Here is a 14764-nt window from a genome sequence, read left to right on the forward strand (position 1 = left end):
TTTATGATAGTCACATACACACAGAGAGAGAGAGGCAGAGACATAGGCAGAGGGAGAAGCAGGCTCCATGCACCGGGAGCCCGACGTGGGATTCGATCCCGGGTCTCCAGGATCGTGCCCTGGGCCAAAGGCAGGCGCCAAACTGCTGCGCCACCCAGGGATCCCTAGCAACGGGGTTCTTAAGCCATTCTCTCTATGCCCTGATTTCCTTTCCAGATCCTGAGCCCTTGTCTTGAAATTTGATCTTTGCCGCCTCCCTTTGAAAGACGCTTCTCTTGTCCTGTGTCCTGCTCTGGAGAGCTGGCTTGCTTCTCTACCTCCAGCTGGACTTCCAAGACCAGGCACAGAGAACCACAAGGTGTCCTGGCCCCAGGCAGGAAGACAAGGAGAGTCTGTGCCCATAGGTTACAGGAGCTTCTGTCCTTTCTTTGACAGCCCTGGAGAGGAAGAGAGAAGCCTAGAAAAAGCCTGAAGCCAGGAAGAAGGGGAGACACCAGAGGAGTGTAAGGTTGAACAGATGTGCTTGTGTCATTTCCCTATCTAGACAACTCCTGGGCTTGCGAGGTTCGAGACCACGCACTTCCATCCTTCCCATTCTGCCTGCCATTTGCTCATGCGATTTCCCGTGCTGGAAGCACCCTGTCTTCCCCCCTCTTCAGAAAAACCCTGTGGGTTCTTCAGAACTTTGTTCCTCTTACTTAGGAAGAGGAACTTAAACTTTAAATTTTATCCTGTGAGACCTCCTCCAGGCAGCCCTCTCTGACTGCCCCCCCCCAGACCAGCACTTTCCCCCTTCTTCTTTCTGTTTGTGCCATATGCTTAACCTCAGCTGCTTGTACCATTCATGGGTCTCCAAGTGAGCACAGGGGTCGGGTTGAGGCGCTGGAGTCCGGCCGTCTGGGTGCACATCTCAGCTGTGAGGTCCGCTTGCTTTACCCACCCAGGGCTCTGCAGGAAGCAGGTCGAGCCTTCCAACAAAGGTGTGAGCAGTGTTAAGAAAATGAGTATTCAGATCCCGAGGGCTGGGGACGGTGGGGAGCATTGGTTGGCACCTGGAGAGAGCCACCCACGGGAGCTGCAGCCCCCAGCAGAGCAAGAGAGGGATGTGGTCAGCTCCCAGAACCTGGGCAGGGAGGACGGATGCCTGGCAGTGACCCCCCCCTCCCGCTCCCCAGGGCCAAACCCCACCAAGAGCCAACTGCTGTGGTCCATCCAAGGGAATCTCCCAGGGCGCAGGGAAGCCTGCCCGGAGAGAGGATGGGGAGGAGGTGAGCCAAGGTGGAGGCAATAGCTGCTTCACCTCCAAACTGCATGACCTTGGGCAAGTTCTGGAAACTCCCCGTGCCTCAGCTTCCTCATCTGCAAATAGAACATCCGACTCCGAGCTGTAAGGGTGACTGTAAGGGTGACGGAGCTAAGGGAAGAGTGCGGAGGGATGGGCGGGGCCTGTCATTAGTACCCCGCCCGTGGTATTATTCATTCTCCACCACCGTTTTTCAGGGGAGTTTGCTGGGCTGGGCCTGGTGCTTCCTGTTGGAAAAGATTCCCTGAAGCAGCCGAGGGTGCCTGTCTGCACGAGGCTCAGCCCGCGTCCCCTGCAGGTCCCCAGCAGCCCCTCGGAGCCTCCCCCCGCGGGCGGGGCTGGCACCTGGCCGCCCGCTCCCACGGTTCCTCCCCGCTCCCTCCCATTGGCCAGCCCGGGGCCACATGTCTGCCTCTGGACCAATCACTGGAGCCAAGGAGACGGAACGTGCTGATTGGCTCTGCCTGCGTCACGTGCTCCGCCGTGGAGCCCAGCTGCCCCTGCCTAGCGCAGTAAGGGGGTGGCCGGGACCCCAGCCCCCCTGGAGGGCCTCCCGGGGTTGGGGGGGGCCAGTGGAATGCTTTGCTAGGTCAGGAGTTGGGGACACGGATGTGAAACCTGACAAAGATCCTTGGCCTCGGGGAGCTGACACCCCAGTCGGGCTGGAGAAGGGGGGGGGTGACCCATAAAGAAAAAGGTAAAATCCGTAGTTTGCCAGAGGTGGTCAGGACTAGTGGGAGGGGCAGATGTTTCTGTGCTAACCTGTGAAGACAAAATGTAAGCAATGACCGGAAGGAGGTGAGAACAGGGCCTTGAAGGTAGCTGGAGGAAGGCTCCAACCAGAGGGAACAGCAAGTGCAAAGGCCCTGGGGTGGAGACATGCCTGGCATGTCAAGAAACAGCACAGGGGCGGAGTGGACAAGGGGAAAAATGGAAGAGGATGAGGTCAGAGGGGGGATAGGCACACTGTGTAGAGTCTCATTGGCCCTTTGGAGGGTTTGGGGTTTTATTTAGCATGAGATGGGAGCCCTCGAAGGCTTTTCAGTGGAGGGCCTTCTTGATTTTAACAGGATCCTCTGGCTATTTGCCAGAAGGTGGAGAGAGTAGAAGCAAGGAAAATACTTAGGAGGCTGTTAGGATACAGGCAGGACTATCCTACCACCTAACTCTGTGCTTTGCACATACTAGGCCCTAAATAGAGATCTATTAAGTAAGTGAAGGAGGATGTTAGTGATCAGGCTGTCCACACCACCTGCCCCAGCACACGGGGCACCTCTCCACACCCTACAATCCCTTTCCTCCCTTCTCCCTGAAGGTTCTTCCCTCAGGCAGTGCCTTGTTCTGCCTCGGGCCACGTCCTCTCCCACTCCCTCAGCTGCCTAATCATTCCCAGACTCCTCTTAGCTAATCTTGTTGGCAATTTAGGGATCCTCAGAGAAGACTACCATCTGGGTCTTTCTGGACAGGCCTGAGCGAGGTCCTGGGAGCTTCCCCAAAGCTGTGGTGTGTGGGGCTGGGAGGGGTCATTGGGCCCCCTGGGACTTGTTCCTCTCTGCAGATTAACAGATAACAGATAAGTCTAGAAGCAGGAGTGATGTTTCTGAACATGTGGGACATTAGACATTTCCGGAGCTGTCTTCCTGGGCTGGAAGGCCTGTGCCAAGGGCTATGAGAAGACACAGGACAAAGAGAAGGCGCCAGATGGGCCTTGCAGCGAGCTGGTGGGAACGAGGGGAGTATCTGAGGGACAGTCAGAACATCCGTCCGCTGTGCTGTGCAGATTCACCAGATACTCTCCGCACAACCACTTTGAATCTTTTACCAAGAAGGGAAAAAAATGGAGGCAAAAATCCCTTGTGTCATTTTTAATTGATTTCTTCAGCATCCAGAGAGAGAGGTTGGCACAAGGCCAGGGGAAGTCAGAGCTGAGGGAATTCATCAAAATTCGACCTACTGATGACTTGATCTGATGAAATAATTAGCTCCTGTTACTCTCTGGTCTCCAGTCACAGAGCTTTGACTTCTCTCCAGAGGGGAGCATCCTCGCTGGTGGTTTATGGTTGCCTGGGAGCAGGGAGTGAAGGGGAGTGCGGTTGGGGGTGGGGAAGGCTCATGAGAAAACCAACATGGGTGCCAGGAACAGTCCAGCTGACCACATCTCCCAGCTCCACCCACCATCTGGCCCAGAGCTCCCAATACAGGCCGCAGCTGCCAGCTCCTTACCTCCCTCTACATCGCAGGCCTGGAGCCCAAAAGACCCTCAGAGGACACCTGGCCACCTGCTGCTCCATTTGGCAAATGAGGAAGGAAACTGAGGCTGGGAGACTCAGGAACTTACCCAGTAATCTGGTTGAGCCAGACTGGGTTTGAACCCCGTCTGCCGCTTATTTAACCATGTGTCGTGGAAAAGTACTTTTAATTCTCTGCGCCTCGGCTTATCCAAGAAATGGGTATAATATCGATGGGTGGAAGTGCAGATTAAACGTAAAATGTATAGAGCAGGGGCTGGAGTGTTGCAAGCTCTCAACAAGCATTTGCTGTTACTGTTTCTGGTAGAAGAGAGTTGGGGGACATCCCTTGGAAAGTCTCTCGATGTTATTTTAGTGCTTGATGTCTATCTGAAGGCGCATGGATCTGTGTTTCACAAATGAAGGTGGGCCGGTTGAGGCATCAGTTCGAGTGCAAGGCACAAAGCATCCTGATGGGTTTCCCGAGGCAGGTGGGACAGGGACTGAGAAACATGATTTAGGAACCACCCCATGATTTGGGGTGATCCACGGACCGATTCGAGGTGGAACATGTCCCTTTTCAACCCTCTCCCAGCTTTCCACTCCCTCCAGCAGAAAGTCTAATGCGCTTTGACTTCTTTCAACAGCTAAAGAGAGAGTGTGTGCAGGTGGGAAAGCAGGAAGGCACAGGGCTCAGCTTGGATCCTTAGGAAGGAACTAGAAGCTGTGAGGCTGAGTAAGCGTGTCTGCTTTCTTTCATTCTGTGTGAGTTAGTTTGATGGAGAAGGGGATGCCAATTTTCTACTTACCCTTGGGTAGAAAGTTTGCTTTTTCAAAAAAGCATATTTGTGTTTTTATTTTTAAATGAGGCCATTTCACAGTGGAAAGGTTGTGTAGATTTAGCAGAAACAGGGGCTGTGGCACCTGAATGGAGGCCGTCGGGAAATGTGGGTTTAGGGGAGGGGACCCGCACTGAGCGGTCAGGGGAGCAGAAGTCAGACCCCCTCTGCCGTTTGCTCCCTGGGGGAATCTTAGGATGGTGATTAAGGCCCTGTGTTCTCAGCTTGAAAGTGGGGACAGCACTCGTCCCTGTGTGGGGGGTGGTTGGGAGTGGAAGAGACTCTGCAAGCAGAGTGCCCGTCACAGCCCACCCACAACTACAGTGACCGTCCCCCAAGAATGGTTTACTCTGTGAACGATGTGTTCCGGGTCATTCCCTGTGGTGGGCTGTGGTTTCAGCACTCTAAATGAACCCATTTCATCCTTCACAGCCATTTTATAGATGAGGAAACTGAGGCACAGAGGGGTTAAGTTATTTGCCCGGGGTCACTCAGCAAGTGACGCCAAAGTCCACATCTTAACCGTTGCCCAGTGCGGCGCATGGCAGATGCTGAATAAGCAGTTGATGCAGTGGCTCTGGCTGCCGAGAGGTCATGAGATGGGAGCCGTGCTTGCCCTCGGGTCCTATGAAAGTCACGGTTCCCAGGTCAGCTCCCCCGAGCACGTGATCCTCACTACTCCACCCCCCCCACCCTGCCCCTGCACAGATGTCCTGTCGGAGATCTCTGGGGAGGGAAGCACTGCATGGAGCCTGCTCCTGGCCTGCCCTGGGGAGTGTGGATGGAAGACGTTACTTCCAGAGGCATTCGGGGCTCGGGGAGCAGCAAATGAGGAGTCTTGCAACACCCAGAAGGAACTAGCCAGGGAACAAGCCTCACCAAAGGGACGAGAGGAGGGAGAGGTGCCCCCAGGGCTGGAGGAAAGCCAGAGCAGTGGCCAGCCTAGAGTGACAAAGGCACTGGGGTGCCACTAATGCAAGGGAGGGAGCACAGCTGAGTGAAGGATTTCCTGCCTCCCCCTCTCCAGCAGCCACCCAGCAGAGCTTCCCCAGGCCCAGCCCTCGGGAAGCCAGAGGTCAGGCAGGTGCCACCTGCAGAGGTGAGACTGGCTTCCTGGGGCACAGAGCAGGGTGGAAAACAGATGAGGGGGACCCTTTCTGGAGGAGGCTGATGGGGGAAGGGGTTGGTGATGCTGCTGAGCTTCCAAACGAGGCTGTGGTGTGGCCCTGCCAAGCCCCACATCCCTCACTCTGCAGAATTCTGGGGACCTTAACAAACCCCCCACTCCTTTAGCTCTCAGAATATTTCTTTGGCCCCTACTAGGTGACAGGCATAGTACAAAGTGCTGGGGACCAAGCTGTGGTGAACACAGGCCCACTTCCTACCCTCCTGGAACTGACCCTTGAGTGGGGAGAGCTGAGCAACTAAGATGATTGCAGGTTGTAGTAGGGATTATCAGGAGAATAAATCAAGTTCTAACATAGAGTGCCTCAGGTGAGGGCACCACCTTACGTACGGCAGTCGGGGCAGGCCTTTCTAAGGATGTTGTTTGTGTCAAGACTTGGTGGAGGAGAGTGAGCCCAGTATAGAAAATAAATCTGGGGAAAGACTCTTCGAGGTTTAAGGAAGAACAAGTACAAAGGCCCTGGGGCAGAAACAAGCTTGACTTGTCAACAGAAAGAAGCCAATGGGGCTGGGGAGCAATTGGGAGAAAGGAGGTGAGGTGGGCAGGGGCTGGATCACTTGGATCCCCTGGAAGCCCTGGTAGGGAGCGTGCATTGTATTCTTCAGGCTGGAGAAGCCAAGGGAGAGTCTGAGCAGGTGAGGGACAGGACTGGGACTAAGGTGAGGGCCTTGTGCCGGTACCAGCTGGACTGAGTGAGTCCCTTTTGTCTTGTGCCCTGAACACCTTGCTGGTCTCAGCCTGGGCCAGGCCTACTGAGGGATAAGATGGGATTTGCATTTTAGGGAGATGCTGCTGGCCATCCAGAGAGGACGGAGGATGGGGCACAGTTGCGGAAGACAGGGGACCTCTTAGAGGGGTGTCGCCGCGACACATCCCCTTCTGTGGACCAGAACCCTTGATGAGTTCCCTGAGCTGTGACGGGGGCGGGGGGCGAGCAGAGTCCTTCAAGGTCATGCGACCTCACCTCCAACAAGCCTGGTTTCCTCCTGACACGTCTGCTCACTCACTCTCTCTCGTTCTAAATAAATGAGACCTAGAGTCTATATCTGGAAAGACTTGAAGGCTCATTTCCTCAAGAAGTAGAAAAATGACCACAGAGAGCAAAGAGCAGAACGAGATCAGACCTGCCTGAGCCAAGATTCGCCATCCTGCCTCCCCTGCCCCTGCCTTCGCTCATGACCCCATCTGACCCGGGGTCCGGGGGTGACCAGGGCCGCGACAGACTGGGACAGCTCTTCTCCCGCAGCTCTTTGCGCTCCCAGTCTTCTCTTCTGTCATCTTGTTTGTTCTTTGGACTGAAAACTAGTGTGAATAACTTGCCCACTTGGGATCTGTCTGCAGGGGGCCTTCACACACATCCCATTGGCTGGAGCTCCTGTAACAACCTCGTCTCTCTATTTTGTGCCCGGGAAAACTGAGGCTCCTTACTGGCTTGATGGGGGGACCCCGGCAGGTGACAGCTGTGACTGGAGCACACGCAGCATCCGGGGTCACGCAGCCCTGCCTGAGCCACATGCTGCCCAAGAGCGGGGACTGCGTCCTGCTCGCTTGTGTCTCCCCCACCCCAGCTGCCAGAGGAGAGGGGATGCCCAGAAATATCTGCTCCCCCACACTGGGCTCCTCCTTTTCCTTTCTCTGGGGCGGATCTGTCTGTTGGACGGGTTGGATGGTCCGGAGACAGGCTGGTCATCTGACTTGGGACAAGGCCCGCCACCGGCACATGCAGTGGATTGCTGGTCCGGGGGAGAAAAGTTCGTCTGCAGAAGTCACAGACAGCCTCTCTGCTGCTCTGTTGACTGAGCAGATCGCAACTTCTTACCTTCTAACTTTCTCCGAGTTCGGTTTTCTTTGCTATATCTCCCCCCTGATCAAAGACACCCGCTAGTCCATGCCAGAAATCATTATGCAAGCCCGAGCAGTCAGGCGGCCTTTACGTAAAGACTGACCTGATTCTCTTCCTCCTACTTTAGATCCGTGAGTAGAGCGGGAAGGGAAAAGAGGCAAATCCACAAAACGCCTCAGACTTCAGCCTCCTGGGTCCGGCAAGAAGCAACAGATCGACAGAAGGTCGTAAGATGGCACCCCACGGCCTCCTGCTTTGCTTGCTCTCCGCAACCGCCTTCTCTCTGCTGGGTGGGAGTTCAGCGTTCCTGTCACATCACCGCCTGAAGGGCAGGTTCCAGAGGGACCGCAGAAACATCCGCCCCAACATCATCCTGGTGCTGACAGATGACCAGGATGTGGAGCTCGGTAAGCACCCGGCCAGCAAGTGCCACCTACCCAGCAGGTGACCACCCACCCAGCAGGCGCCACCCACTCAGCCAGCACCAATCACCCAACCAGGACCACCCACCCAGCAGGCACCACCCACCCAGCCAGGACCACCTGCCCAGCAGGTGCCACCCGCCCAGCCAGCACAACCCCCCCCAGCCAGCACCACCCACCCAGCAGGCACCACCCACCCAGCAGGTGCCACCCACCCAGCCAGCGCCACTTACCCAGCAGGTGCCACCCACACAGCCAGGGCCATCTGCCCAGCCAGGACCACCCACCCAGCCAGGACCACCCACCCAGCAGGTGACCACTCGCCCAGCCAGCGCCACTCACCCAGCTAAGATCACCCGCCCAGCCAGTGCCACCCGCCCAGCCAGCACCATCCAACCAGCCAGCACCACCCTCCCAGCCAAGACCACCCACCCAGCAGGTGCCACCTTCCCAGCAAGTGCCACCTGCCCAGCCAGCACCACTCACCTGGCAGGTGCCACCTGCCCAGTCAGGACCACCCACCCAGCAGGTTCCACCTGCCCAGCCAGCACCACCCTCCCAGCCAGGACCACCCGCCTAGCATGTGCCACCTACCCAGCCAGGACCACCCTCCCAGCTGGGGCCGCCCATCCAGCAGGGGCCACCTGCACTGCAATGGCTGCCGTGCTAGATCTGAGGCTCCTGAGGTGGGTCACAGTGGAGACCCGTGGAGCTCACTTGGATTTAAACCAAGTCACAGGGGGTTGTCCCTCACATGTGCATTTGCGGCTTGGTTCCCAAGGTTAGGAGTCTCCAGCTCGTTCCTAAGGCAGAGCCCTTCCTGGATTTCTCCAAAAGTCTTAAGGAGAAGAGATATTTAGACCAATTTGTTAGCTTCACTCTCTCAGGTACCTGCTGTGTGCCAGGCGATATTTTAGGGCCTAGAACTTGAGTAATGAGTGAGACAGGCACGATCCCTACTGTCGTGGAGCGAGGGCCACAGATAATCAGCTAGGTCGCAGGGAAAATCACTGCAGAAAGGGAGAAATGGGCTGGTGATACTAAAGAGGATGCTGTGCTGGTTGGGGGAGTGGGAGCTACTTTGGTTGGTAATCAGAGAGGGCTTCTCAGAGGGCGTGATGTTTGAGCTGACACTGAAGCTAAGAAGGAGCCAGCCAGAGTGTACATATGTGTGTGCTTATGTGTGGGTACATGTGTGTGTGTACACACACACCTATATGGGTCCTGCTCCTCCGATCTAACCATTTCAGGTGGGCTCAGCCTTCCTCGGTGGCATCTGGGGACAGACAGGGCGGACACTACTGCTAGTAGTAGTGTCCTGACCCTGTTCACCAAAATGGTGCCTCAGGAGGACGAGCTTGGCTGCCTCCTGCCTGGAGCTTCCTCCCTTCACAGTGCTCTGGCTCTAGAAGTGAGGACAGGACCCTTTTCAGGGTTTAGCTCACTCGCAATGACAGCAGGCGTGTCAGGGGCTTCTCCAGCTCCCAATCTCAGCACCTTTATTCCCCACGCAAGCCCCCTCCCCGCAATCACACTGCCTCCTTGGCTCAGCGTAGAAGCCTTCCTGGCTCTGCCTCTGTGCTCACACTAGACCACAGGCTCCTCCACCTGAGCTGTGAGCGCAACATCTACATAGGCTTTTCTCACCACGTGTCCCTCTGCATGAGGACAAACCTCCACACATGAGGCCGCCAAGAGCGAGCCTGTCTCAGCTGGACCTTCTGCTCCCCAGGGCCGAGCTCCACGGATATTACCAGCTCACCATTGGGGCTCTCCCTCAGGGTAAGCCTTCTTTCTCCCTAGCTTCTTCTCCTCCCCACCACCGTGAATTCACTGATTTTACAGGTTCTATTTCTCCAACAAGCAAACCATACACAGAACTGCCCTACTCTACAAGAGTACAAATGCAAATGACATAGATTTTCTAACAACTACATTATTTAATGCTAAAAAAATCTGAAATTAATCATGTATTTTGTTTAACCCAGTAGGTGCAAATGATTATCATCTTAACATGTGATCAACATTAAAAAGTCCTTAATGAGACAGTTTACATTTTTTATATTGTTTTTGAAATCTGGCCTGTACTTTACACTTAGAGCACATCTCATTTAGGACTCACCACCTTTCAAGTGCTTGGTAGTGCTTGTGGCTACCATGTTGGACAGCACACAGCCTTGTGCACTTTCCCCCTATAGCTTTCCCTTCCAGTCATCAGCGCTACTATGTACTGTGAAGATCTGAGAAAAGCCTTTTAAGCAAGGGAAACAGCATGGGCGAAGGCCCTGAGGCAGGAGCAAGGAGACAGATGGGGCTGGAGCCTGAGGGAGGGAGAAGATGGAGCCATATCTTGGAGGCTCTTACAGGTTGTGGTACGAAGCACCCGTGGTTGACCAGGTGAGGCTGTATGCACTGTCAAAGGGCAATTGAGTATCATTGGTGGCAACAAATTTAAAAGTTGACTAGATAAGCCTTTGCAACCAAACCTGAGATTGCAGTGAAAATCCACCTGCAAATCTACACTCTTTTTGGATCCATCATTAAAAGCATACATCAGTCTTTTTAACTGCTAAGAAAAGGTAACTTACATACATCCCAGTTGCTCCTTATAATGATTTATATTAATAATCACCAGTATAGATTTTTCTCAGAGAGCTTATCAAGTACAAGAAGACTTTATAGCCAGGAAGCAATCGAAGCCCAGAACTTTTATTGAAAATTGGGCACATAGAATACCCATCTCTCCGGCAGCATTTATCTTGCACCATGTTTGATGACCATGGGGAGCCTACAGATCACGGCCATAGGGACCCAAGTTTTGTTTTTGGTAGAATTTTGCGGCGAGCGCTTGCATGTGGCACCTGGATCTCAGAGCACAAGGGTCTTGCTTCACAGGGCCCCTCAATTGTAGTCATGCCTGGGAGTTCAAGACTGCCTGGACGTGCACTCATGCACTCAGCAGATGTATGTTAAGCATCCTCTCTGTACAGCACACTGTCCTGGGAGCTAGAGGATGGCGGAGGAGCGTTCCAGATCCAGAGAAGGGGAAAGGCAAAGACTGTGTTAGTTAGCAATGAACTTGGTGGGTTAGGACAGAAGGAAGGCTGTGGGCTGGAGAAGAGCCAGCCTAGAAGTGGGGAGAGAGAAGGCCAGGAGTGGACTGGGGCCAGGTCATGAGGGGCCTTGGCGCCAGGGGGAGTTTGAGTTTTATTCTTGGTGAAATGGACCTGGGTTAGGGGGCCTTTAGCAGGGGGCTGTGAGCAGACTTAGGTTCCAGCAGGATCCCTCTGGCTGTGATATTGAAATTGGAATGCCGAGAGCAGAGGCAGGGAGCCCCATTGGGAGGTGTGGGGGAATTCGGCCAGTGATGGAATCTTGGCCCCGGGGCGGAAGCAGTCACAGGTGAGCCCTCGAGGGATGGTTGGATGTGGGAGTTAAGGAAAAGAGGAAGACGAAGGGCAACTCCTAGGGTTTTGGCCTGAACCAAGGTGAATGATTGAAGGACCACTCTTGGGAACACTTTTTTGCAGCAGCAGTGTGGTCCAGCCAAGCCTTGTGTCAGAATGTGATCATAAGTTTACATCTGTGACCCTCAAATAAAACCCAGAGAATATGCAAATACGGAAAAAGGATCTATGGACATGATAAAGACACAAGAGGGAGGAGAGCAAGGAGAACCCCAGTTAACTTAAAATGCATACATTCCCTGGTTAGAGAGGGAGAGAGTAAGACACAGGAAAATGAACTTTCTTGTCTAAGGTCACACCTACCAGGCTAGAACATGGCCAAGCAAGACTAAAACCCAGAGCTTGTGGTCTTAACCAGTCTCCTGGAATGGCAGTTGTTTCTAGATCGTTAGCGTGTTTTAGTTGGCTTTCATCTCCACAAATACCATGGCCGGGGACGTCTTTGTACGTGCATCCTAGCATACGTGAGCAAGTGCTGCTGAGAAATTCCAGGAAGTGGATTCGGTGCATTTGGAACCTTCGAGTTCTGGGGCGTCTGTCAGCACCCACACTGTGGCACCACCTTGCATAGATCAGTGCCTGCAAACCTTGCCTTCCGTGCTCCAGCCGACCCCTCCCACAGCTCCAGCCGACCCCTCCCGCAGCAGAACCGGCTTTTGAAAGGAGGCAGTGCAGCTTTCTGGAGGTGAGGGATGGGAAGGTGGTAGTGGGGGTGGGGGAGGATGGTGGGCTTTTTATAAACCACTAGACAGACCCAGATCAATAATGCATGTTCCAAAAAAGGCCAGCACATTATCTCACAGTCTGCTACAACTGGCACACAGAGGGTGGTCCTAAAAAATTTATCATCTGCTATTTTCTGCTCATTCGTGTGGCAGTTCTGATGGTTCTTGGGGCTGAAGGCTTCTCGACTGAGCTAATTCCAGGCTTCCTTCCAGTCCCGGGTGGAGAACAGCCGTCCATCCTAATTAGGGTCTGGTTGAGAGAACTGTGATAGGACACAGACAGAGGGGCTCGTCCTGAGTCCTGATTGCAAGATTGCGGTGGCAGGGTGGGGGGCTGTAGCTTCGTTTTCCGTCTCCTCACGTGCATCTGACACCCTTCCCTGAGTGTCACTTGGAAGCGTCAGATGCCCAGGGGAACTGGTTCCAGGGCACAGTGGTCAGTAAGTAGCCTCCATGATCAATACATCGTTGAGGCGATTGGGAAAATCCCCGTGTTTGGGGGATCCTTGGAGACCAGCAGGAGCTTGGCTGGCCTTCTTTGCCAGAGAATAAGAGAAGGAGACACGCACAGAAGCCAGAGTCCTGTTTGCGTCTTGTGTCCTTGGGTCAGATGGGCTGTGGCATCTGCCAGGGTTTCCAGTTGAACCTGATCCGGCCAAGCCTTCGGTGAGCCTCAGCGGCTCAGACAGGCTCTGAGACACCAGGGTGAGTTAGACATAGCCCTTGCGGAGCAGGAGATTGTTTGCAGCCTCCCAGTGCCGTCTGTTCTATTGTTTGAGATTTTATTGAACTGGACTTACTTTTTGAAGCTTAAGTATTGTTTGAAAAGGAAGTCTTAAATGATGACTGTAAATGACAAGCCAGCCGTCACTGCCTTTTGTAAAAGGTCACTGCAAAACCGAGTACAATGAGAACAGCAGTGTTTTTACATTTAGGCAAGATGCGGCCTCCCACAAGGCTGGCGTGTCTTTGTTATAAAGGGTGAGGACGGTGGCACCTCCCCAAGACTTTCTCCCTAACCCAGCCGGCAGGATGGAAGCTGGGAAAGAGAAGGACTTTCTTAAGCGTGAGCAGTGGGCTTTTCATTTCGGAGCCCCACCAATACAGGGGCCCCTGTGACTGAGGGGTAAGGAGCCAGACCCCAAACCCCAGATTCTCCACTGTTCATCTCCCGAGGAGCCACCCAGGGTAGAAGCAAGGTGCCTTTCAGAGGCTCCCTCAGATGGCCGATCTCAGGTGTGCCCCCCAAGACTGCATGAACGGAGTCTCACCGTTGCGGCTGACCAAAGGCCACCACGCAGCAGTGTTGGAGGGGCCGCAAAAAATGCCTCGGGAACAAGTTTTCCACTGGATGGAAAAACACATGTTTCACAACCTTTCTGCTGGTCTGGATTCTTTCAATGATGAGTGCCAGAAACCTGATTCAAACCAGATGGACCATACGCAACCAAAGGACTCTATTGGACTCAGGGAAGTAAAAAGTCCAAGTGCATTTTGAACTTCAGGTGTGGTTGGATCCAGGAGCTCAGTCTGGCTCTCACCTGTCTCTCCATCTTCCTCCTCTCCAAAGTGGCTTCACCCTCAACCCAGGTTTCCATCTGGCATCACTAGAGCTGTGTTCATGGGACAGCAAGCCATCCTTGGAGAAAGGGAGTGTCTCTCTCCCGTGCGTACCAACATATGTCCCCAAATGAAGTATTTTGGGGCTGGTCCTCTCTGGAACAGCTGGTCAACCATGAACCGTTCAGGGGGATAGAATACAAGGATTGGCTAGCTGCAGTTGTGTGCACATCCATGGAGCCAGGAATGGGGCTGACCAAAGTTGAGCTATGAGGATTCAGGGAGTGGGTGTGTTCCCTAAAGGACAATTCAAGAGCTGGTCCCAGAAGAAGGCAGGTGCCGGCTGTGCAGTTGAGTCCAGGAGATGCCCACGGCACACTCATGGGGCTCTCCCCAAAGCAAGGTTGTACACAGGGCAGACCAGACTCATTCATTCAACAGCTTTTTTTTTTTTTTTAAGATTTCATTTACCCATTCGACAGAACAAGAGAGCACAAGCAGGGGGAGCAGCAGGCAGAGGGAGAGGGAGAAGCAGGCTCCCTGTGTAGCAGGGAGCCTGATACAGGGCTTAATCTCAGGACCCCAGGATCATGACCTGCACCAAAGGCAGATGTTTGACTGAGCAACCCAGGCACCCCTCAATAGCTATTTAGTGAACACCTACCATGAGCCAGAGGGGATCCAACAACAAATGAAATAGGCAAAACCGGGCAGCCCAGGTGGCTCAGCGGTTTAGTGTCACCTTCAGCCCAGGGCCTGATCCTGGAGACACCGGATTGAGTCCCACTTCAGGCTCCCTGCGTGGAGCCTGCTTCTCCCTCTGCCTGTGTCTCTGCTTCTGTCTCTCATGAATAAATAAATAAAATCTTAAAAAAAAAAAGGCAAAACCTCTATTTCTTGGAGCTCACATACTCATGCAAGAGTTAATTAAAAAGATTTATATAGTGCATATGACAGTGAAAAGTGGAGAGGGGGATATAGCAAGGAAGGGAGGTCAGCAAGGAGAGGGATAGGGAAAGGGAGGGAGAGCGATGAATTTATGGGGACATGAGCAAAGAAGGTGAGGGAGCCATTCAAAGGAGTTCCCCCAAGAAGAGCATTCCAGGCAGAGGGAAGAGTGAGTGCAAAGACCCTGCCCTGCAGCAAGAAATGGTCCCACCAGGCTCACAGAAAAGCAGAGAAACCAGGATG

General features: G+C 53.8%; 1 protein-coding gene and 1 long non-coding RNA gene across 5 annotated transcripts in view; one reads left to right on the plus strand and one right to left on the minus strand.

Moving 5' to 3' along the window:
* Positions 1 to 14764, plus strand: part of SULF2 (sulfatase 2) — a 117674-nt gene that overhangs the window by 20802 nt on the left and 82108 nt on the right. For all 4 annotated transcript variants that reach the window (XM_055303349.1, XM_055303323.1, XM_055303333.1 and 1 more), the window contains exon 2: positions 7527 to 7806. In XM_055303349.1, coding sequence (XP_055159324.1) covers positions 7632 to 7806 — 175 coding nt within the window. In that variant the 5' untranslated portion in view covers positions 7527 to 7631. The remainder of the gene's footprint in view (positions 1 to 7526; positions 7807 to 14764) is intronic.
* Positions 55 to 7576, minus strand: LOC129495680 (uncharacterized). Its single transcript, XR_008661593.1, has 3 exons — positions 7503 to 7576; positions 840 to 968; positions 55 to 437 (listed from the first exon to the last, which is right to left on the minus strand). It is a non-coding gene; the product is annotated as an uncharacterized LOC129495680 (long non-coding RNA).

The sequence above is a fragment of the Nyctereutes procyonoides genome, unplaced genomic scaffold (assembly GCF_905146905.1).
Source record: "Nyctereutes procyonoides isolate TBG_1078 unplaced genomic scaffold, NYPRO_anot_genome, whole genome shotgun sequence".
Lineage (NCBI taxonomy): Eukaryota > Metazoa > Chordata > Mammalia > Carnivora > Canidae > Nyctereutes > Nyctereutes procyonoides.